Raw genomic sequence first — 23,316 nt, 5'->3', positions numbered from 1 at the left:
GCAGCAGTGAGTGATAGGCTCACACAGTCCAAACCACATCCAGACAATGGAGGGAATTTCCTTTTGGAGCTTATATAGGGACAGAAGAAAAAGTGCCCTGATTAGGGTGGAGGGCAGAAACTATTTTTGGCGAGGTGAAGTTTTGGGCCTCAAACACCACCTTGTCCCTATGCAAAATTTCAAAGGGCTCATTGCACGATAGGGCCACCGGCTCAGACTGTCTCGCAGTCGGCTCCTTGGGCTTCTTCCACTGAGAAAGATGGGTGCTCCTGCCACCAGCAGCATCCTTGATGATATTGTGAAGAGCCAGTCCTAAGAGATACTGTAGCTCGAAGGCCATGCTAAGCAAATGTTTTTTTAACACAAGGGCTCTGCAGTCCAGCACTGTAGCCATCTGTTGTATGTTTGTGATGTATATTTCTTCTAGGAGGTCTAATGTGTCTAAATAGCCTTTTGGGCCTTGTAATATAGTCATGTTTGGTGTCTAACTAAATGGTACTTTCTTCTACATTGCTGTAACTACTTTTCAGGACGCTACCTCCATTACCATAGGAATTAGTGAATATGAATAAAAGTTAGGCATTCGAGATGTATAAGAGTTCATCTATTATTATTATTATTACTATACAGGATTTATATGTCGCCAACAGTTTGCGCAGCGCTTTACAATATAAGGAAGACATTACAATCACAATACAAATCAAGGCAAGATGGTAAGGAGGGCCCTGCCCCTGAGGGCTTACTATCTAAGAGGGAGGTGCCAGTGATACATGAGGAGGTAGCTGTGTGGTGATGAATTGTTTGAGAACATGATGGCTGAGTGGTTAGGTTGAGGTGGGATAGGCTTCCCTGAAGAGATGAGTCTTTAGGGAATGCCTAAAGGCAGTCAAGGTGGGCGACAGACGGACAGGTTGGGGTAAAGAGTTCCAGAGGATGGGAGAGACTCTAGAGAAGTCCTGGAGGCGAGTATGGGAGGAGTTGACAAGGGAGCTGGAAAGCAGGAGGTCTTGGGAAGAGTGGAGGGGACGGTTGGGGTGATACTTTGAGACAAGGTTTGAGATATAGCCGGGGGCGGAGTTGTGGATGGCTTTGTAAGCGACAGGACAGTATAAGTCACTATCCCACTCTGCATGTGCACAACACCCCAGCAAGTGGATGATGTCAGCGCTTAGTCCTTAGCCCCACAGTGTTAAACCTTTCTGTGGCAAAACCGGCAGGAACAAAGAATAAAGATGCCTCGCAACCTATGTAAATGAGGTAGCCCCGTGATACTTGACCCTGATGGAATATTAACTCTTCAGGCACAGGTCAAGCACGGAGTCAATGCCAGTCGCTCTGGACTTGGAAAGTGCTCTGCAGCTATTACCAGAACAGAATCTGAAAACCCGGTGCCTAAAGACCACTTCCAGGCTATTTCCACAATATCCAGTCCAAAGGGTCTGGATATTGTACAGCAAAAGCCAGTCTGAAGACAATTGCGTGGAAAAGCTGCAGTTGGAAAGACAAACACCAGCAGCAACGTTGAGTAGAGTGTTGAATAAACAAAACAAAAAAATCCATGATTAAACGTGTGCTAGCAAAATTAGGTTCATTTTTAACACAACAAGAAAAGAAGTCCATCCTTCTAGGAGACTAGAAGGCATGCTGGTAGCAGGAGGGGCTATCCTGAGCTGGCCTACATATGGTGTGTAATACTGTAGGCATTAGTATAACCCGAAGGCTAAAGACTTCCTGTGTCCCTCAACGGGTAAGAAAGAAAAGCCCTTTCTCACACTCTGCTACAGCCCAGAGGGAAGGGGCAACTTTCCTCGTGTCCAACCCCCTGTAAGAATGACATATACTACCTGATTCGTTCTGTGCCACCTCAAAGAACTCAACAAGAAAAGAATATGACGGTGAGAACCCCTCCATCCCATTCCTGAAACACAGAGAGCCTGTACACCGCAGCAAACACAAGGGAATTGGCATTACTGCAGTCTCTGCCCCAAGCCATCATTGTAACATGATAAAATAAAATGTATCTGGAATCCAGAATTGTTCAATCTCCCAACTGATGGAGCTCGATGCCAGAACTCCGATATATTCAGACTCTGGGGATCATCTGCTGGACGTTGGAGTGCTCCCCATAGAGGTCTGTCGGAGAAGACAAAAAACAAAACATGAGAAACCGCCTCTCGCTCTCCGAACTGTCTGCAGATTAATGCCGAGTGCAGACAGAGGGATGTTCCAAACTATTCTACATCAAAGCCAATTACAGTTCACATTTACTAATCTGAGTTCAAACTAAACTCCGGCCTTCCCTTCAGTCTTATATCTGACCTCCGGCCTTCCCTTCAGTCTTCTATCTGACCTCCGTTCTTCCCTTCAGTCTTCTATCTGGCCTCAGTTCTTCCCTTCAGTCTTCTATCTGACCTCCGTCCTCCCCTTCAGTCTTCTATCTGACCTCCGTTCTTCCCTTCAGTCTTCTATCTGACCTCCGTCCTCCCCTTCAGTCTTCTATCTGACCTCCGTTTTTCCCTTCAGTCTTCTATCTTACCTCCGTTCTTCCCTTCAGTCTTCTATCTGACCTCCGTCTTTCCCTTCAGTCTTCTATCTGACCTCCGTTCTTCCCTTCAGTCTTCTATCTGACCTCCGTTCTTCCCTTCAGTCTTCTATCTGACCTCCGTCCTTCCCTTCAGTCTTCTATCTGACCTCCGTCCTCCTCTTCAGTCTTCTATCTGACCTCCGTCCTCCTCTTCAGTCTTCTATCTGACCTCCGTCCTCCTCTTCAGTCTTCTATCTGACCTGCTGTTTTCCCTTCAGTCTTCTATCTGACCTCCGTTCTTCCCTCCAGTCTTCTATCTGACCTCCGTTCTTCCCTTCAGTCTTCTATCTGACCTCCGTTCTTCCCTTCAGTCTTCTATCTGACCTCCGGCCTTTCTTTCAGTCTTCTATCTGACCTCCGTCCTCCCCTTCAGTCTTATATCTGAACTCCGTCCTTCCCTTCAGTCTTATATCTGACCTCCGTCTTTCCCTCCAGTCCTCTATCTGACCTCCGGCCTTCCCTTCAGTCTTCTATCTGACCTCCGGCCTTCCCTTCAGTCTTCTATCTGACCTCCGTCCTCCCCTTCAGTCTTATATCTGAACTCCGTCCTTCCCTTCAGTCTTCTATCTGACCTCCGTTCTTCCCTCCAGTCTTCTATCTGACCTCCGGCCTCCCCTTCTGTCTTATATACCGACCTCCGGCCTTCCCTTTAGTCTTGTATCTGACCTCCATCCTTCCCTTCAGTCTTGCACAGTTGTAACAGCTCCTCTCCTGGACTGAAATGGCTTCCTCTGATCTCACTGCACACTGGGAGCTTCTCACAATGTGCATTAGAAGCTCCAGCAAGTTACATAGAGCCCGTCTCACTTCCTGGCTGGAGGATGTAAAGCATCATCTAGTGCTTTCCTCTTCAACCTGATTAGATGATGGATCAGTTTTACACCAGTGCTCAGGTAAGTTGAGCATGATCTGTTCTTCTCTCTGCACTAGCTGTGCTCCTACTGATAGGTAAGTGCTCAGTTGAGATGACCGTGAGCTTTACGTCACCTTCCCCTACCTGGGTTCCAAGTGACATGTAAGTGCTCAAGTTAAGTGAGTGTTAGCTGTACTTCACCCTCCCCTACCTCTGTTACCAGCGATAGGTAAGTGCACTTCCATAGCTGTGCTCCTAGTGACAGGTAAGTGCTCAGGTGAGGTGAGCGTGAGCTGCACATCACCCTCCCCTACCTGGGTTCCCAGTGACAGGTAAGTGCTCAGGTGAGGTGAGCGTGAGCTGCACATCACCCTCCCCTACCTGGGTTCCCAGTGACAGGTAAGTGCTCAGGTGAGGTGAGCGTGAGCTGCACATCACCCTCCCCTACCTGGGTTCCCAGTGACAGGTAAGTGCTCAGGTGAGGTGACTCTACTAGCTGTGCTGCCAGTAACAGGTGTGAGCTGTACTTTGCTCTCTATCCCTGCTGTTCCCAGTGACAGGTAAGTGCCTAGGTAGGTTCTCAGGTGAGTGTAGTGTGAGCCGTACTTTGCTTACCTTGCTCTGGGTTGCTGATTTCTTCACAGTGAAGAAATCGTTGATCTTCTTCTGATTCTCCGCAGATGAGCCGCTGGCTCCGGATTTGGCTTTGCGCTTTCTCGACGTTTTAACTGGATGGAGTTTCTGCAATGCTTGCTGCACCCTCTCCTTGCTGGAAGGAGGAACACACTATTATCACAGCCAGTCCAGCACTATCGTATGATTACTCTACAGACACACAATACTACCAGGAAGAGCACAGTGTCACTCTACAGACATACAATACTACCAGGAAGAGCACAGTGTTACTCTACAGACACACAATACTACCAGGAAGAGCACAGTGTTACTCTACAGACATACAATACTACCAGGAACAGCACAGTGTTACTCTACAGAGATACAATACTACCAGGAACAGCACAGTATTACTCTACAGAGATACAATACTACCAGGAAGAGCACAGTGTTACTCTACAGACATACAATACTACCAGGAAGAGCACAGTGTTACTCTACAGAGATACAATACTGCCAAGAACAGCAAAGTCCTACTACAAAGCTTCTCATCTATGAATAACATTATAAAAGCCATTCTTTGTTACCAGGAAAGGAGTATTAACAAGCACCCCCCCAAAAAAAAAAGATACAAATGTTAGCCTCTGTCTCCTTAGAATTAGTAAGTTAATAAGGGTCTGTTCTCCTCCCTCAGGTAATCACTCATTCTGTCCTTCTGAACACACATACTTCATAAACTTCTCCCCTGACAGGAACTGAAGGACTTGGCCTTCTTCCACCTTCTTCCATTCTAGGTCCAGTGCGGTGACATCAGCCACCTCAGGCTCCAGGAACAGTCTTCGCGCCTCTTTGTAACAGAAATCTGAGGGAATACGATCCTGAATAAAGAGAAGAGAGTGAGTGCAAAGCCACTCCATATACAGGGGATCTTAGAAGTAGAGGGCATGGAGGGTACAGAAATATGGAAGAGGAGGGATGATGGAGGAGATGTATCTAGGAATATGGAAAATGATGGACTATGTGTCGGGGTTCTACCATGACTTTACTGGTTTGCAGCATTCTGGTTCGGCTGCCATTTTACTCACCTGTTTCCTTCCTTGCTGGAGCAGACTCTGGAACGTTGCTCACTACTCCCAGGCTCCCTCCTATGGCCAGACAGGAGAGCATCATCGGAGAGAGTCAGATGGGAGTTTCCTGATGTCACCCCACTTACTATATACACTGAGTGGCCAGATTATTATGACCACCTGACGTTTGTAGGCAGATTAGCTATAATTTGGCGCTGAAGTTGCTAGAGAGCCAGACCATTATAAATAGGGAAGCAGGTTGTTTACCACGACAGTAGAAGTGATTTGTTTCTGAAGATACGGGTAAACAACGCGATTTAACAGCCTTTGAACGTGGGATGATTGTTGGCGCTCAGAGCCATGGAGCGAGTATCAGCAAAACAGCAGAATTAGTTACATGTTCAAGAGGGGCTCATTGTTAAAGTGTTTAAAGACCGGACTGTCAGCCGAAAATCTGGGTCTGAACGTGCGAATTGTGGCCGTCAGCAACTAGTCAATGTTAGGGCAGAACGGGGGAGGGGCAAGACTGGCACAAGACAACAGAAGTGACGCTGATCTCTGTGTTCCTGACCTGGCTTGGACGACTACCCACTCCGGCTCCTGACTCTGGCTTGTTCTGGTTTAAGACTCTGCTTGCTCTGGGGACACTGTTCTTAATAAATATTTTAACTAGCACCTTTTGCTTGCCTGGTTTTCAATGTGCTCTGACACTATGGGGGACATCTATCTGTAGATATGGAAGATAAGGAATGATGATTTGTGATACATTTGGAAACATGAAAGATGAGGAATAATGGAGGAGAAATCTGGAAATATAGAAGATGAGGAATGACGAGAAGACAGCCTGAAATATGGAAAATTAGGGATGATGGAGGAAATATTTGTAGGAAAATGGAAGATGAAGGAAGACTGGGGAGAGATCTTGAAATATGGAAGGTGAGGAATGACGGGAAGACAGCCTGAAATATGGAAGATGAGTGATGCTGGAGGAGATATCTAGAAATATAGAAGATGAATAACGATAAAAGAGATATTTGGAAATATGGAAGATGAGGAATGATGGAGGAGATATCTGGAAACATGGAAGATGATGGATAATGTAGGAAATGTCTACAGAAATGGAAAATGAGGAAGGATGATTGAGACTATGGAAGATGAGGAATGATGGAGGAGATATATTTGGAAATATGGAAGATGAGTAATGATGGAGGAGATATCTGGAAACATGGAAGATGAGGAATGATGGAGGAGATATCTGGAAACATGGAAGATGATGGATAATGTAGGAAATGTCTACAGAAATGGAAAATGAGGAAGGATGATTGAGACTATGGAAGATGAGGAATGATGGAGGAGATATCTGGAAACATGGAAGATGATGGATAATGTAGGAAATGTCTACAGAAATGGAAAATGAGGAAGGATGATTGAGACTATGGAAGATGAGGAATGATGGAGGAGATATCTGGAAACATGGAAGATGATGGATAATGTAGGAAATGTCTACAGAAATGGAAAATGAGGAAGGATGATTGAGACTATGGAAGATGAGGAATGATGGAGGAGATATCTGGAAACATGGAAGATGATGGATAATGTAGGAAATGTCTACAGAAATGGAAAATGAGGAAGGATGATTGAGACTATGGAAGATGAGGAATGATGGAGGAGATATCTGGAAACATGGAAGATGATGGATAATGTAGGAAATGTCTACAGAAATGGAAAATGAGGAAGGATGATTGAGACTATGGAAGATGAGGAATGATGGAGGAGATATCTGGAAACATGAAAGATGAGGAATGATGGAGGAGATATCTGGAAAAAATGGAAGATGAGGAATGATGGAGGAGATATCTAGAAATATGAAAGATGAGGAATGATGGAGGAGATATCTGGAAACATGAAAGATGAGGAATGATGGAGGAGATATCTGGAAACATGGAAGAGGAGGAATGATGGAGGAGATATCTGGAAACATGGAAGAGGAGGAATGATGGAGGAGATATCTGGAAACATGGAAGAGGAGGAATGATGGAGGAGATATCTGGAAACATGGAAGAGGAGGAATGATGGAGGAGATATCTGGAAACATGGAAGAGGAGGAATGATGGAGGAGATATCTGGAAACATGGAAGAGGAGGAATGATGGAGGAGATATCTGGAAACATGGAAGAGGAGGAATGATGGAGGAGATATCTGGAAACATGGAAGAGGAGGAATGATGGAGGAGATATCTGGAAACATGGAAGAGGAGGAATGATGGAGGAGATATCTGGAAACATGGAAGAGGAGGAATGATGGAGGAGATATCTGGAAACATGGAAGAGGAGGAATGATGGAGGAGATATCTGGAAACATGGAAGAGGAGGAATGATGGAGGAGATATCTGGAAACATGGAAGAGGAGGAATGATGGAGGAGATATCTGGAAACATGGAAGAGGAGGAATGATGGAGGAGATATCTGGAAACATGGAAGAGGAGGAATGATGGAGGAGATATCTGGAAACATGGAAGAGGAGGAATGATGGAGGAGATATCTGGAAACATGGAAGAGGAGGAATGATGGAGGAGATATCTGGAAACATGGAAGAGGAGGAATGATGGAGGAGATATCTGGAAACATGGAAGAGGAGGAATGATGGAGGAGATATCTGGAAACATGGAAGAGGAGGAATGATGGAGGAGATATCTGGAAACATGGAAGAGGAGGAATGATGGAGGAGATATCTGGAAACATGGAAGAGGAGGAATGATGGAGGAGATATCTGGAAACATGGAAGAGGAGGAATGATGGAGGAGATATCTGGAAACATGGAAGAGGAGGAATGATGGAGGAGATATCTGGAAACATGGAAGAGGAGGAATGATGGAGGAGATATATGGGGGAATATGGAAGATGAGTAATGATGGAGGAGATATCTGGAAACATGGAAGATGATGAATGATGGAGGAGATATATGGGGGAATATGGAAGATGAGTAATGATGGAGGAGATATCTGGAAACATGGAAGATGAGGAATGATGGAGGAGATATATTTGGAAATATGGAAGATGAGTAATGATGGAGGAGATATCTGGAAACATGGAAGATGAGGAATGATGGAGGAGATATATGGGGAAATATGGAAGATGAGACATCAATGTCCTGAACGCTGATAACGTATCGCACTATAACACAGACTGGCAGGAAGAAATGGCCTCCAGCCCCCTCACCTCCGATCTGATGGTTTGAAGGATATTTTCGATGGTTCCGTATTTCTGAATCATCTTTAATGCTTTTTTCTCCCCCAAACCTTTGATCTTCGAAGTATAATCACAACCCAGCAGGATACACAGGTCTACGAACTACAGGGGTGAAACACAACATGAATATTAACCCCTTCATGACTGAGGTCTTTTTTTTTTTTTGCACCCATGATATATTCCACATTTTATGCCTGAAAATTACTTAAAACCCCCCAACATTATATATTTTCTGAATGCCGAGACCCTGTAGAATAAAATAGTCGCTGTTGCAAATTTGTATGTTGCACGATATTAGCGCAACTCCTTATCAAACCCCAAAATTTAGTGAAAAATTTACTTAAATGCTCCAAAAAAACAATAAAATACCCATTTTTAAAATAAAATATAAAAGGTGAAGTTACAACGAGTACATAAATACCCAACATGCCCGGGTTAAAAATTGCGTACATCCGTGAAACGGCGACAAACTTCAGTAGCCAAAAAAATCCATAGACGACGCTTTAAAATCCCCCAGAGGTCATCAGTTTAGAGATACATATTGAAAGTATCATTTGATAATACAATACAAGCCACCTTTTAATTCAATGTTATATGACTCCAAAATGTGTATTTTTATCTATTTCTCAAGACACTGCCTCTCTTCAGTATGTGCTTATATGGTACAAAGTTTAAATGTTGATTCAGCATTTTGTACAGTATAAAGACTGAGAAACTGTTATAATAAAACTGAGCATGTGTGAATCTGCCTCAGTGTAGTTCATTCTATGTTCCCGAAGCGCTTCGAAGGAGAATCCCCCAGCCGTCTAGTAAAGAGGTCCTTTCACATTGGGGCACCCAATGTGTGTTTTTCATTAATTTTATGTAATGTTAATATTATTAGACATGTGCACTGCCAAAAAATTCGTTTAGTTTCGTTTCGTTTTAAATTCGGATTTGTGTTACAGGTATTCCTCACTTAACGACCGAGTTCCGTTCCTACGACCAGGTCGTTAAACGGATTGGTCGTTAAGTGAGGAACTCTATACAGTACTGTACTGCATTAGTACAGTACTGTATAGCGTTGCCGATGTACAGTAACGAACAGTGTACTGTACATCGGGCAATGAAAATACTTACCAGGACCCGCAATGAAGATCGGAGGACACCACTTCCGCCGGCGACACGGCGCACTGACGCTGACGCGCAAGGTCGGAGGCCGATCGGCGCTCCGTCGTAAGTGCGAGTGGTCGCAAAACAGGTAAGTCGGTAAGTGAGGAACATCTGTATTTCGTTTTTTGGGATTCGGGTGTGAAAGTCAATTCGGATTCGGAATTCGGATTCGGATGAAATTCGTTAGCGGTAGTTCGTTCGACCGTTTGTTTCGTTTTCGTTTCTTATTAGTTTCGTTCATCCGTTCGTTCGTTTGCAGCAAAGTGGCATTTGAGGGGGAAAATGTTTTTCTCCTTTTGCTCCAACGAACGAAACGAATAAGAAACGAATAAGAAACGAATAAGAAACGAACGGTCGAACGAACTACCGCTGCCGAATTTCGGAAACGGAAATTCGGATTCGTTTGCATTCGTTATATCTGTAATTCAGATACATCCGAATGTCCGAATTTCTGAAAATTTGTCCGAATTTCGATTCGGAACGAAACAAATCGCACATGTCTAGTTATTATTTATTTTTTTACTTTACTTTAATTGCTATCACATAGGGGGGCTTACAAGCCCCCCATGTGATAGCAGATGGTGGTGACAGGTACTCTTTAAGGTGATGCTGGGGGATCCAAAAGACCCCCAATGTCACCTTTACACTCCAAATAAGCTATTGGCATGCAGATCGCTATGGGACTGGATCACAGAACGGGGAGGGGATCTACGAATGGAGATTCGTCCATCTCCTCCCCGGCTTCCCGCCCACACCAGAGAAGCCGGTCCCAGGTCCGTAGGAGGGGCAACGGAGCCTGGAAAACACGGCGGGGTTGTCGGGCGAGGGACCCCTTCACCAGGCCGTAGAAGCGATCTGGTGGCAGCTGAGTCGCCAGAATCGCTTCTACTGTAAAGCTGACAGTCGGCTTTACAAGTTTAAACAGACTCCCGGTGGCTTTGTCTGTTTAAACATCCCCCGATGCCAGCGACGTACACTGTACGTCGTTGGCCGTGAAGGGGTTAAAGTGTATTGAAAGCCAACGTTTTGGATAGAGTAGGGAAGGTTTAGACCTTCTGTCAGGTTTTTATGGCTGTCTGTGTCCCTGCTGGGGAAATCCATCCTCTCTATTTGTCCGGGGGGACCAATGTCATCGGGACTGAAAATGATGGGAAATCCTAATGTCACAGTTGTCCTCAGACCACGAATAGAGGCCAAATCTATTAGGCGCATCTGTTTCGGTGACAACTATCTAAGAACGGATTTCCCTCACTTTGGAGAGATTTCCTCTCATTTCCTGTTGTGTCTACGGGGCAGGAAGTACAGGAAAATCTCCTCAATGCAAACAAAATCTGTACAAGACAAAACCGTGCTGCATTTGTAGTATATAATAACAAATGTGTTTTTTTGAGGTGAAAGTGAAATTAAAGGAGAACTATGAGGTGAGTGATTTTCACTCAACCTCATAGTTCGAGCCGACCTGTGACAATGAAACTGTCACAGGTCGGATCAATAGATCGGGAAGTGACAGAACACATACCGTCGCTAGCTCACTTCTCGATCCTGTCCCTGCAGAGAGCCGTGACTGTCACTCACGGCTCCCTGCAGGGATTCCTCCCCTCAGCTTTGCGATTCCTACAGTGCTGACTGGCGGAACGTATGGCGGAGGGGGCGGGTACAGCTGGCTCTGCCTCTGGATAGGCAGAGCCAGCTCTCACTCGCCAGCTGGGTGGATCTCGATAGTAATGTCAGGACCTGTCCCGGCTGCGGCGGTCTCAGTATACCGCGAGCTGTAGCTGGCGATATACTGAGGTTTGGGTCACGGGAGTCCTCCTGTGACCCTTAACCAACTGGGGGGAAAAACACTTACCCCGTAGTTCTCCTTGAAGCTTTCCAGCCCCTGAGCTCTGCGATAGGTTGACGTAAGTCTATCATCTTCCAAAGGAGAGGAGCAACGATAGATTATAATAGCTGGACTTCACCTCCCAGGATATCAGGCAATACTGCATCCAGTGATTACATGGTATATAGATATACTTCTGCAGCAAGGGATTCTGGGTGTCATCTCATCCAATGTCACACAGTATGCAGAAATAACATGGAGCAAGGGATCCTGGGTATGTTTTACAACCACAGTAAAGAGAAACTCCTCTGCAGCAAGCAAGAGTCGTAATATCCTGGCAGATATTGGGAATCATCATTAATATTTGTCATCTTTTTAATTACACAAGGAGCCTGGTGACAGCTCCAGTTATTTTAAATAAACCATTGTGTAACACACTGAGGCCTATTCTCATAGCAATGTACTGCACTCTGGACTATGTTGGTGCCAAAGACATACAAAGACAGGAACACAAAGTAACTCCTCTGTTACTAACCTGTTCTCGACTCATTTTCAATGTGCTCAGGATCTCGGGAAGATTATACTCTTCAATCTCTCTGGAGGAAATGGACATGATGTATGACATCATACATACAATACATTTATATTATGGCTGACATCATACATACAATACATTTATGATACATCTGAGATCATACATACAGGACATTTACTGGGTCACCTGTAGGAGAAAGACAGTAAGTCACCACTCTACACAAATATAACACCCCCACCCAGGATCCCAACTTCAACCAATAGTTATCCAGTTTTGTATCTTATCTTCAAATAATAAACTATCATTTAGAGCAGAGGTTCTCAACCTGTGTAACCTCAGGACCCACATGTGTCCTTGGTCATTAAGTCGCGAACCAAGTCGCACTGCAATGGAACGCAAGGCATTAGGGTGCCGCGCATTCCGGTGTGGGCGTACGAACTGTGGGCGGGAGGTGCATTTGGGGTACCATTCAAATGAATGGCAATGCAACACACCTCCCACACCTTAATGTACAGTAGGTGCATTTGCGTGGTACAGTGTGTTAATCGCAGGGTACTATGTGATTAACACACTGTACCAGTGTGAATGGGCCCTCAAAAAAAACTGACAAACATACACAACTATAGACACAATCTCACACACTCACCTTTTTTAAAGGTCCACCCAGTCTCCCCATCTTCCGAGAACTAGAGTCCAGTGTGGGTTCCTGTCATGTGACAGAGCTCCATCCATATGTGCATTGCTTGTACAGCTCCCTTGTGCGCTCTGTAGAATGCAGAATGTGACATCACTCCGGTCCAGGCACCTCTATAGGACACGTGAGGTTGTTGTAAGCAATGCACGTATGGATGGAGCTCCCTTGAGGCCATACCCCCATACCACCCCACCTCAAGCTGACACTGCACCGGGCAGCATATTTTGAATGTCTGCTTGGCACGAGAACTGACAGTCCTGCGCTAGGGGGAGGCAGAGGAGCCTCTCACCTAGAAAAGTGGAAGGCATGTAGTGACCCACTGAACGTGGGGTCGCGGCCCACCAATTGAGAACCAAGGATCTAGAATATCTCAGACACATACTTCTTCTTATCAGCCTTCAGGTTCCGTATGAGGCGGGTGCAGCCGAAAGGCAGAGCGTCCATGTCTTCTGTCACTGCTCCCCACGCCTTGTCACTCTTCACTAGGGCGGCGCAAGTGGCTTCTGCCTCACTGGGGGCCTGAGAGGAGAAGAGGGGAGACATAACGCAGTGAGGAGAGCCAATGAGGAGGGTTCAGACTGAAAATCTGTGGATACAACACGAGTCTGGTGGCAGGAATCAGAGGGGTGATGTGAGGATAATGGTTCCCCATCAGGTCCGCTCTCCATTGACTGGCAGCCAGCTTACCGCCCCCATGCAGGCTAACAGTTGAGTATGATGAAATAGGGTGAAGCCCATGGGGTGTTGGCCTTATGGCTCCATGGCCTTATGGAGCTATACAATTACAGAATTGGTTAACGCAATATACATTAATCTTACCTGTACAACAGGCACTCCCATGAGTCTGAGCAGTTTCTTCAGGTCTCCCTGCCTCTCTGGCCCTGCAGTGACACACATGTAAGATTTCTGTATAACAATAGGGGGAAGCCAACTCGGTACTCCAGCCTCGGGAACTACAATTCCCATGAGCCGTTGCAAGACTCAATGCCGCAGTCATGACTCTCAGAGGCAGAAGCATTACAGGATTTGGAGTTTCACCACAGCAGGAGTGCGAACGTTGCCTACCCCTGATATAGAATAACACTAGAAAGGGGACAGACAACTATACACTGTGAAAAGGTGCGGGTGCAGCATGTTAGACAGGAGACACTAGGACACATGACATTGTATTTGACATATACAGACAGAATACACCATGGGACATGCAAAGCATAACTACTATTCATGAGATGCAGCATAGGGTATATCTGAATTAAAAAGGACATTTATAGTTATTTTGACTCCCATTGTTGTGCAATTGACTTATCCCTTGCTGAGACCTCTATGCCTGGCCTGTATAGGCGGATACAATCACTGAGGACAATCCTTATCAGATAGCTGAATTCACCAATACAGTTTCATCCATAAAGGTGCTTTATTCTGAACATCAGATGACAGGAAACAACAGATGAATGGCTGAGGTATTATGCGGTCAAAAGATGATAACGCCGTAGCGTACTATGTGGAATACATGTGTCCCTTGTTACATGTGGCCTGTAGCTGCATCCATGACACAGGAAGTACTGACCAGGAAGAAGGGTGGAGCATATACAAAGGGGAAATGTGTAATCGATCTCAGCAAAAGGAACATGGAAAACAAGTGCATTACCACAAAGGGTCACTAGATGGCAGCATATAACTAAATGTAGAATAGCCATAGGAAAAATGGTTCAAGGAAATAACTATATACATTCTCATCTTCATTAATGTAAATAACATATTCTATGCCCCATTGGGGCGGCACAATAGTTGTCTTTTTACTTTCTATGTGGCTGGTTTACATCTATACACAGCAGCTTGATGTGATGTCAAAAAATAAGACATGCAGCACTGTTGTGGCTGTATCTGTGTTAAGCCGGCCCTATGAAATGAATGGTGGACACGCAACGTTCAATGTCCTGACCAGTTTTGTGCTTACCAACATTATGGTCCCGGATCCCAGGACACTGTTAGCCCCACCCACCGTCTGAATTTAGTCTGCCCGCTTTCCAGGTGGGCATGCCCAAATCACACCCACCCAGACACACCTTCTCTCCTGTGCTGTTTTTTTCCCCCCCCCCCCCCCCCCCCCCCCCATGTGACCCAAAGAGATGCTGCCTGAGGCAACCGATTCAGGCTGCCTCATTCTAAGGATGGCCCTGCATATAAGGTTGACCCTGGGACATGGTCCAGGACATCAATGGGACAGGAAACCAAGATGTGGCACTGTCTTGGAAAACCCGGGACAGATAGCATCTATGTACATGACGTGTTATCGTCTCTCATACAGGTGTAAAGTCATGCCCTTACCTGGGCTCTCCACAGCTCTGAATGGTCTCCTGACCTGACAGCTGCCGTCTTGGCTGACCTAAGATAGAAGAATGTCAAATCTTTAAGTGCCACAGTTTTCAGATCATAGATGAGAAACAGACAGTCCCTCTTGGCAGAGAGATGAATCAACTGGGGGCAGAACTAAAATAAAGCTTTGAAATATCACTTTCGTTATACAGAGAACAAGATGGCTGCCATATTTTAGGATAATCTGCCCGTCCCTGCCAGATAGTGACCACAGAACCCGGCAATTCTCCAAGGCTCACTCACCTTGGCGCGCTTTCTTTCTGGCGGTACTCCATCAAATACATAGACAGGTTTCATCCCCTTCTCCAGCATGTAGATTGTGCGGTTAAAGAGTCCCTGTAACACACTGCAGAAAAATACTCATCGTGTTAATCCAGATGTTGCACATTTTCCCATATAGATAACGGTTTGAGTGCTGCATTAACCAGTCATTATCAAACAAACCTCCTGCAGTATATGTGTCTGGAAGTGACCCAAATCAGCCCTGAAGAGTGCGCCCGCCTACTAACCCCCAGAGAGGCGGCTCAGTTATTGGTGCAGCAGAAGGGTCTACATCAGGGGTCCTCAAACTTTTTAAACAGGGGGCCAGTTCACTTTCCCTCAGACATTGTCGGGGGCCGGATCATAGTTTGAAATAATCTGAAGCAGCTGCCGCTCTGGAACCCTCCACAATTGGTGTGAATAAGCCCTTACTTAGAGGGTATATATATAAATATTTTTTAGCAACTTCTATAATAAACAAAACATTTTTCTTAGCCCGGGACATGCACTAGCATGATTTGTTATCATTTTCTACAGCTCAAGTATTTGTTATTTATTAAAATGAATGGTCATGTAGACTGCCCTGTCTTACCTCTTGACGGCAACGTGCAGCTTTGGGAGAGGCAGGGAGATGACATCTCCAGCGATCTAAGAGCAGGTGGGGCCAGTGATGTAAGAGGAGGCGGGGCCAGTCGAGAGAAGGAGGCGGAGGCCGAGGACGGAAGAGGAGGCGGGGGCCCGGCAGCGGCGACCACGAAAGGTGGACAACGCTGACAGGTAAGATGCGTGCAGCCCAACTGAGACCTTGCAGAGCCCACCATAGAGAGTCTATGGTGGGCTCTGCAAGTGGCATAACTAGCAATCACGGGGCCCCATACACAATTTTGCTATGGGGCCCTGTGATTTCTAGTTACGCCCCTGCATCACGTCATATCCCAGGTTTCTTCTTATTGGCCGCCCTCCAGAAGCCTGTGCTGGCGTGCGCCCAAAGTTGGAGGGGCGCAGCCGCACTGTCGTTGCGTTGCTAAAGGAAGCCTGGCATTTGATTTGCCAGGCTTCTGTACGTCCCGTGCCTCGGCGTGCTGAGATGAAAGGGCGGAGCCACACAGGCCGAACACAGAAGCTGTCTCTTCCCCGACACCAGGCGGGGGCTGATGGAATGCCGATCTCTCCCAGGACCCGATTGATTGCTTTATGTTGTTGCTGCAGCTCCCTTAGCCCCTACGTTAATCCGGCACTGACGCCTATGCAAGGGGCGTGCGGCCGAGCAAGCCGGGTTAAGGACCCTGGTGGGCCGCAGTTTGAGGACTCCTGGTCTACATAATACCACCCTGTCTTTAAGCGTGTGATTTATAAAGCATTCACCAAGTGTATAGCTGGTTTAAGGACATTTGCAGTGCATTACTCCCACTAGATGGAGCTGAGGAGCATAGGAACCTCCTACGCTTCTCAGCTTCATCTAGTGGCAGCAATGCGCTGTGAACATTGTTCACCCAGCTACACAATCTATGAATGCTTTACAAATCAGACCCTAAGGCAGGGATGTCCAAACTCCGGCCCTCCAGCTGAGGTGAAACTACAAATCCCATGAAGCATCTCTCTCCGGGAGTCATGTCTGTGGCTGTGAGAATCTTGCAAAGCCTCATGGGATTCGTAGTTTCGCCACAGCTGGAGGGCCGCAGTTTGGACATCCCTGCACTAAGGGGTCCATTTGCGTGAGTTTCCTCCGGGTACTCCAGTTTCCTCCCACACTCCAAAAGACATGCTGGTAGGTTAATTGGCTCCTGTCTAAATTGGCCCTTGTATGTACACATGTGAGATAGGGACCTTAGATTGCAAGATCCTAGAGGTCAGGGACTGATGTGACTGTACACTGCATATAAAGAAATACAAATAAATAAATATACAGTATTTATAAAAGTTCTGGCCAGCGTATAGCTGGCCGGATGCTGGTTGCACGGCACTACTAGTACAAAGCCATCCATAGCTCTGCCCCCGGCTATATCTCAAACCTTGTCGCATGGTATCACCCTAACCGTCCCCTCCGCACTTCCAAAAACCTCCTGCTTTCCGGCCCCCTCGTCAACTCCTCCCATGCTCACCTCCAGGACTTCACTAGAGTCTCTCCCATCGATCATCGGACGAATAGTTTCGTCCGATAATCGTAAGGTGTATGGCCACCTTTATGCACATGGTGAGAAGCTCCCAGTATGCAGTGATATCAGAGGAAGCCATTTCAGTCCAGGAGAGGAGCCGGTACAACTGTGCAAGACTGGAGGGAAGGCCGGAGGTCAGATATAAGACTGAAGGGAAGGCCGGAGGTCAGATATAAGACTGAAGGGAAGGCCGGAGGTCAGATATAAGACTGAAGGGAAGGACGGAGGTCAGATATAAGACTGAAGGGAAGGCCGGAGGTCAGATATAAGACTGAATGGAATACCGGAGGTCAGATATGAGACTGAAGGGAAGACCGGAGGACAGATACGAGACTGAAGGGAAGACCGGAGGACAGATACGAGACTGAAGGGAAGACCGGAGGTCATATAAGCGCTGCGCAAACTGTTAGCGCTATATAAATCCTGTATAATAATAATAATAATAATATAGAAGACTGAAGGGAAGGACGGAGGTCAGATATAAGACTGAAGGGAAGGCCGGAGGTCAGATATAAGACTGAAGGGAAGGTCGGAGGTCAGATATGAGACTGAAGGGAAGACCGGAGGTCAGATATGAGACTGAAGGGAAGACCGGAGGTCAGATATGAGACTGAAGGGAAGACCGGAGGTCAGATATGAGACTGAAGGGAAGACCGGAGGTCAGATATGAGACTGAAGGGAAGACCGGAGTTCAGCTTCAAGCCATTTTTCAGGGCTCTAGTGAATGTGATTGACTGGGGCTCATAACACCCGCTCTCAGCGCTGACACTGGTACAAGAGGTGCGATATCTATCTGTCCTCCCCGATATGTTCTCACCTGATGTCCTCGCCGGTGCGGTTGTTAAGTGTAGGTATCGCTGACTGGAACTGCCAGATAAACACGGAGGCGTCCACTGCCAGGATTTTCCCTGGAGGAAGCAATCACAGAAATACATTACGGAGAATCCTCACTTTCCATTACCCTAAATATCAGTTTTATCAATAAAATATCAGCTGATTGTAACGTGACTTTGTAATTCCTGCTATCTGCTCACATTGGATTTCAAGTCACGTGTGCAGGTTTGTGTTTGTGCCAAGAAGAAAAGAGACGATCCAATGCCACAGGGCTGTTTAACGGGCATTTGTTGCAGGCCCACAGGGTGAGCGTTGTTTGTATGTACCTCGGAGGACTCAGGTTATCCATTGTTTAGAGGTCTCCTATGGAAGACACCAGCCCATTGTCTCCATCACTTGGGCCCACCCAACGGATTGATGCAAAGAACTGCAAGCTTCATATTGAGACAAGCAGTGACCAGCGCTGGGCATATGTACACAGTACCTGAGGTTAGTCTGAGATTGTATTCCAAATCAATGTGAAGCCAAAGCACTGTAGGCGCATCTCAAAGGCTTTTGATACGGTACCACACAAACGCTTGCTACACAAGCTGAGGGCTATGGGCATAGATGAGGTGGTGTGTACGTGGATAGAGAACTGGCTACAGGAACGGGTCCAGAGGGTATCTGTAAATGGCACCTTTTCAGACTGGGCTAGTGTAATGAGCGGTTTGCCTCAGGGTTCTGTGCTGGGTCCCATATTGTTCAACTTATTTATTAATGACATCGGGGAGGGTGTTAACAGCGATATTTCCGTGTTTGCGGATGACACCAAAATAGGGAGGGTAATAGACACGGACTTAGACACTATAACATTACAGGAGGACCTGGATAAAATAGGGGGATGGGCATTAATGTGGCAGATGAGGTTTAATGTCGATAAATGCAAAGTAATGCACTTTGGAATTAAAAATAAACAAATGGGTTATACAATTATGGGTATGCCGCTGGGGAAGTCAGAAATGGAGAAGGATTTGGGGGTCATTGTAGACCACAAACTGAAAGGTAGTTTGCAGTGCCAGGCTGCTGTAAACAAAGCTAGCAGGGTCTTGTCCTGTATTAAAAAGGGGATGTATTGCAGGGACAAGTCTATAATTTTGCCACTTTATAGATCATTGGTTCGACCTCATCTGGAGTACGCGGTCCAGTTCTGGTCACCAGTACTAAGAAAAGATGTCCTTGAGTTGGAAAAGGTCCAGCGGAGGGCAACCAAAACTAATTAGGGGTATGGAGGACCAGAGCTATGAGACGAGGCTACTAAATTTAAACATGTTCACATTGGAGGTGAGGAGATTAAGGGGGGATATGATCTCCATGTACAAAATGTTCAATGGTGGTAGCAACATTAGCGATAAACTATTTAAAATTAACTCCGTTACAAAAACTAGAGGCCACCACCTAAAATTGGTGGGAAAACAATTCCAGCACAAGGGGCGAAGGGGGTTCTTCACAGTAAGATCAGTTAGGGTCTGGAACTCACTGCCACAGGCGCTGATTTCAGCAAAGAATGTGGAATTGTTCAAGAAACTTTTGAACGATTTCCTAAGGGACCGTAATATACAGGGGTACAGGTAATATACAGGGGTACAGGTAATATACAGGTGTACAGGTAATATACAGGGGTACAGGTAATATACAGGGGTACAGGTAATATACAGGTGTACAGGTACACCTAGAATGAGATCCTATAGGTTGGACTTGATGGACTAATGTCTTTATTCAACCTCAAATACTATGTAATTGTAAATTGGTACTTATTAAAGTGGATGAGAGTTGGCTGAAGATCAGCTATGTTGTCCTTCCCCCATCCTATCCACTATGCAGTTATTTCCTCATCTCATGTATCCACTATGCCACTCTCACCCCATCCTATCCACTATTGTGTCCTTGCCCCATCCTGTCTACTAATGTCTTCCTTCCCCATCCTATCCACTATGCAGTCCTTTCCCAGTCTCATTTATCCACTATGCCACTCTTACCCCACCCTATCCCCTATGACGTCCTTCCCCCATCTTGTCCACTAATCTCTTCCTTCCCCATCCTATCCACTATGCTGTTCTTCCCCCCACCCTGTCCGCTATGCTGTCCTTTCTCCATGCCTCATCTTAACCACTATGCAATCCTCCCCCAATCCTACCCACTATGCCATCCTTCCCCCACACTGTCTACTATGCACTGTGCCATCCTTCCCCAATAGGCAATTCCTCCCCATCCTACCCACTATGCCATCCTTCCCCTATCCTCCCCTCGCCCTGTCTGCTATGCACTTTGCCATCCTCCATTATGCCATACCTTCCCTATTCACTATACTGTCTTCCTCCATCCCCCCCGCTGTGCCATCCCTCCCCCATCCTGTCCTTCCTCCATCCCACCCACTATGTCGTCCTTCCCCCACCCTACCCACTGTGCCATCCCTCCCCATCCTGTTCACTATACTGTCCTTCCCCCATCCTACCCACTATGCCATCCTTCCCTTGCCCTGCGCCATACCTCCCCTATCCTTCCCCATCCTACCCACTATGACATCCTTCCCATTATGCCACCCCCCATGTCGTCCTTCCCCCACCCTACCCACTGTGCCATCCCTCCCCATCCTGTTCACTATACTGTCCTTCCCCCATCCTACCCACTGTATCATCCTTCCCCATTATGCAATCCCTCCCCCATCCTGTTCACTATACTGTCCTGCCCCCATCCTGTCCACTATGCCATCCTTCCCCCTCCAGTTCAGTATGACAGGGCCCCTTAGGGAAGGTGGGGCCCCTCCAGGGGAGGCACAATTACTGCCTCTGGAGGTCACATTTTCTGCTTATTCCTGGAGGATAATGGGCCGTAGTTCACTGGCCAGATGTGACAGGTTCTCTTTATGCTCCCTGTGTACATAGGAAGTCAGTGTTTGTCCCACCCGGAAGTGCCAGCACTCTACACAGCCGCTATCCTGGTGTTAGTGCGGCCTACTCCCACCCTCCGGTTGCTGTGGTAACCCCCAGCGGTGACGTCACTCACCTCGGTAGTGATCGGGGGGACGGGTCTGGATGGCTCCCGGGGTCTCACTTCGGAGCACGTCGGCCAGGTGTGTGATCCCCATATCGGAGGAAGAAGGGCGGGGGAAAGCCGGGCGGATGATCCGGAGAGGGCCGGGCGGATGATCCGGAGAGAGCTGGGGAGCGGGAGATTCAAACTGTCCGGAGAGAGATACCGGGCTACCCGAGGGGGAAAAGAGAGGTGCCATGGTGGAGGGGAGGACAGGTGTGATGGGGGATAGTGGGGTGGAGAGGACAGGTGTGATGGGGGATAGTGGGATGTCATGGTGGAGAGGAGGACAGGTGTGATGGGGGGGAGGGGGGGATAGTGGGGTGTCATGGTGGAGAGGAGGACAGGTGTGATGGGGGGATAGTGGGATGTCATGGTGGAGAGGAGGGCAGGTGTGATGGGGGGATAGTGGGGTGCCATGGTGGAGAGGAGGACAGGTGTGATGAGTGATAGAGAAGTGTCATGGTGGAGGGTAGGACAGGTGTGATGGGGGGATAGTGGGATGTCATGGTGGAGAGGAGGACAGGTGTGATGGGGGGATAGTGGGGTGTCATGGTGCAGAGGAGAACAGATGTGATGGGGGGGATAATGGGGTGTCATGGTGGAGAGGAGAACACATGTGATGGGGGGATAGTGGGGTGTCATGGTGCAGAGGAGAACAGATGTGATGGGGGGATAGTGGGGTGTCAGGGTGGAGAGGCGGACATGTAATAGGGATTGTGGCGGCGGTATGATCTCTGTGTCTGATCTCTCTTCTCTATATGTCCAGCAGTCTCTCCTCTCCACCCTGCTGATGGGGGCCCCGGAGTTGGGCCTGGTGGCCTCACATCTGTCTCTTAGCGCCGTCTGTCTCTACTCTGCTGTGCGTACTCTGCAGGTAAGCTTCCATGGTACAGTTTGGGGGTATCATTGGCTGGGTTTAGTGTGGGGCTCTGTGGTCGGGTGCAGCGTAGAGTTGTGGGTGCTGTGGCTGGTGTGCTGTTGTATGGTGCAGTATGGGGTGCTGGGATTGGGTGTGGTGTGGGTTTCTGTGGTGTGATGCGGTGTGTGCTATACTGCAGTCTTGAGGGGTGCTGTTGTATGGGGTGCTTGGGTGTGGGTTTCTGTGGTCTGGTGCGGGGTGCTGTGATTGGGTGTGGTGTGGGTTTGTGTGGTGTGGTGCGGTGTGTGGTATACTGCAGTCTTGTGTGGTGTGCTGTTGTATCGGGTGCTTGGGTGTGGGTTTCTGTGGTCTGGTGCGGGGTGCTGTGATTTGGTGTGGGGTGCTGTGACCAGGATAATCCCCTTTTACTGAAGAATGTCAAGTATTCAAAAAATCAAGCACTCAATATATCCCAAACAGTTCAAATCCCAATTTTTTAACGCCACTTAGCTCCCAGGCACTTTGTTCCCAAGCCCTTTTCATTTGTAAAGTTCCTGAATAAAGGAGGCCGGCCTCATGATAGGTGGGTCTGTACAGGAGAGGGTCCTCCTCTGAAGTTCCGTTGTATTTTCAGGTACACAGAGGGGCGTCTGCTGGATTCTTGCTCCACGCTGCAGCTTCTGCCATTGCCATCGGATGTGACCTCCTATGGGAAGAGACGGAGGGTCCCAGCTCTCTCCACTCCTCCAGCCTTTGGGTTGCCGGTATTATCGGCCTGCCTCTCCTGGTCTTCTCCTTTTTCTGGCCGAATGGAGACCACCTCACAGCCAACCTGGTCCTGGGCTCTGCGCTGCTCCTGGCTACCTTCTCTGGGTACCTGTCCCAAGAAGCCCAAATGGTGGCCTCTTATTTCACAAGAGCTGGAGCCACGCTGGCAATCCTGATGATCTCGGTGTTCACTGGGAACAGTTATGGCGTGCTGGGCAGCCTGGCCCTGGCTGCTGCGAGTTTTCCATTTTTCCTGAATGCTGCTGAGATTCCTCATTTCCCAGCAGAGATGATACGGAACTGCGTTTACAGCGTGTCCTTTCTGATGCTCCATATGGCACTGAGGACGCAGATCTCTGATGAGAGCTGACAACACCCTCGTATGGACTATACACGTTGCCACCACCCATATGTGAC

General features: G+C 47.4%; 2 protein-coding genes across 2 annotated transcripts; one reads left to right on the top strand and one right to left on the bottom strand.

Moving 5' to 3' along the window:
* Positions 1 to 2,097: 2,097 nt before the first annotated feature.
* On the bottom strand, positions 2,098 to 21,324 carry LOC108790616 (flap endonuclease 1-like). Its single transcript, XM_018560923.1, has 11 exons — positions 21,243 to 21,324; positions 18,181 to 18,271; positions 15,190 to 15,292; positions 14,899 to 14,956; positions 13,390 to 13,451; positions 12,953 to 13,089; positions 11,877 to 11,937; positions 8,338 to 8,469; positions 4,782 to 4,930; positions 4,053 to 4,206; positions 2,098 to 2,133 (listed from the first exon to the last, which is right to left on the bottom strand). Exons 1-11 carry the CDS (start codon positions 21,322 to 21,324, stop codon positions 2,098 to 2,100), a joined length of 1,065 nt encoding a protein of 354 aa, XP_018416425.1.
* A 675-nt stretch (positions 21,325 to 21,999) lies between these two features.
* Positions 22,000 to 23,308, top strand: LOC108790615. The gene is made up of 2 exons (XM_018560922.1): positions 22,000 to 22,146; positions 22,766 to 23,308. The coding sequence occupies exons 1-2, from the start codon at positions 22,000 to 22,002 to the stop codon at positions 23,267 to 23,269; spliced, it is 651 nt and encodes a 216-aa protein (XP_018416424.1). The 3' UTR covers positions 23,270 to 23,308.
* The last annotated feature ends 8 nt before the right edge of the window (positions 23,309 to 23,316 follow it).

This window comes from Nanorana parkeri, unplaced genomic scaffold (assembly GCF_000935625.1).
Source record: "Nanorana parkeri isolate BGI_ZX_2015 unplaced genomic scaffold, ASM93562v1 scaffold488, whole genome shotgun sequence".
Classification (NCBI taxonomy): domain Eukaryota; kingdom Metazoa; phylum Chordata; class Amphibia; order Anura; family Dicroglossidae; genus Nanorana; species Nanorana parkeri.
Note: the sequence above shows the minus strand (reverse complement) of the source record. Positions and strands in the feature narration are given on the sequence as shown.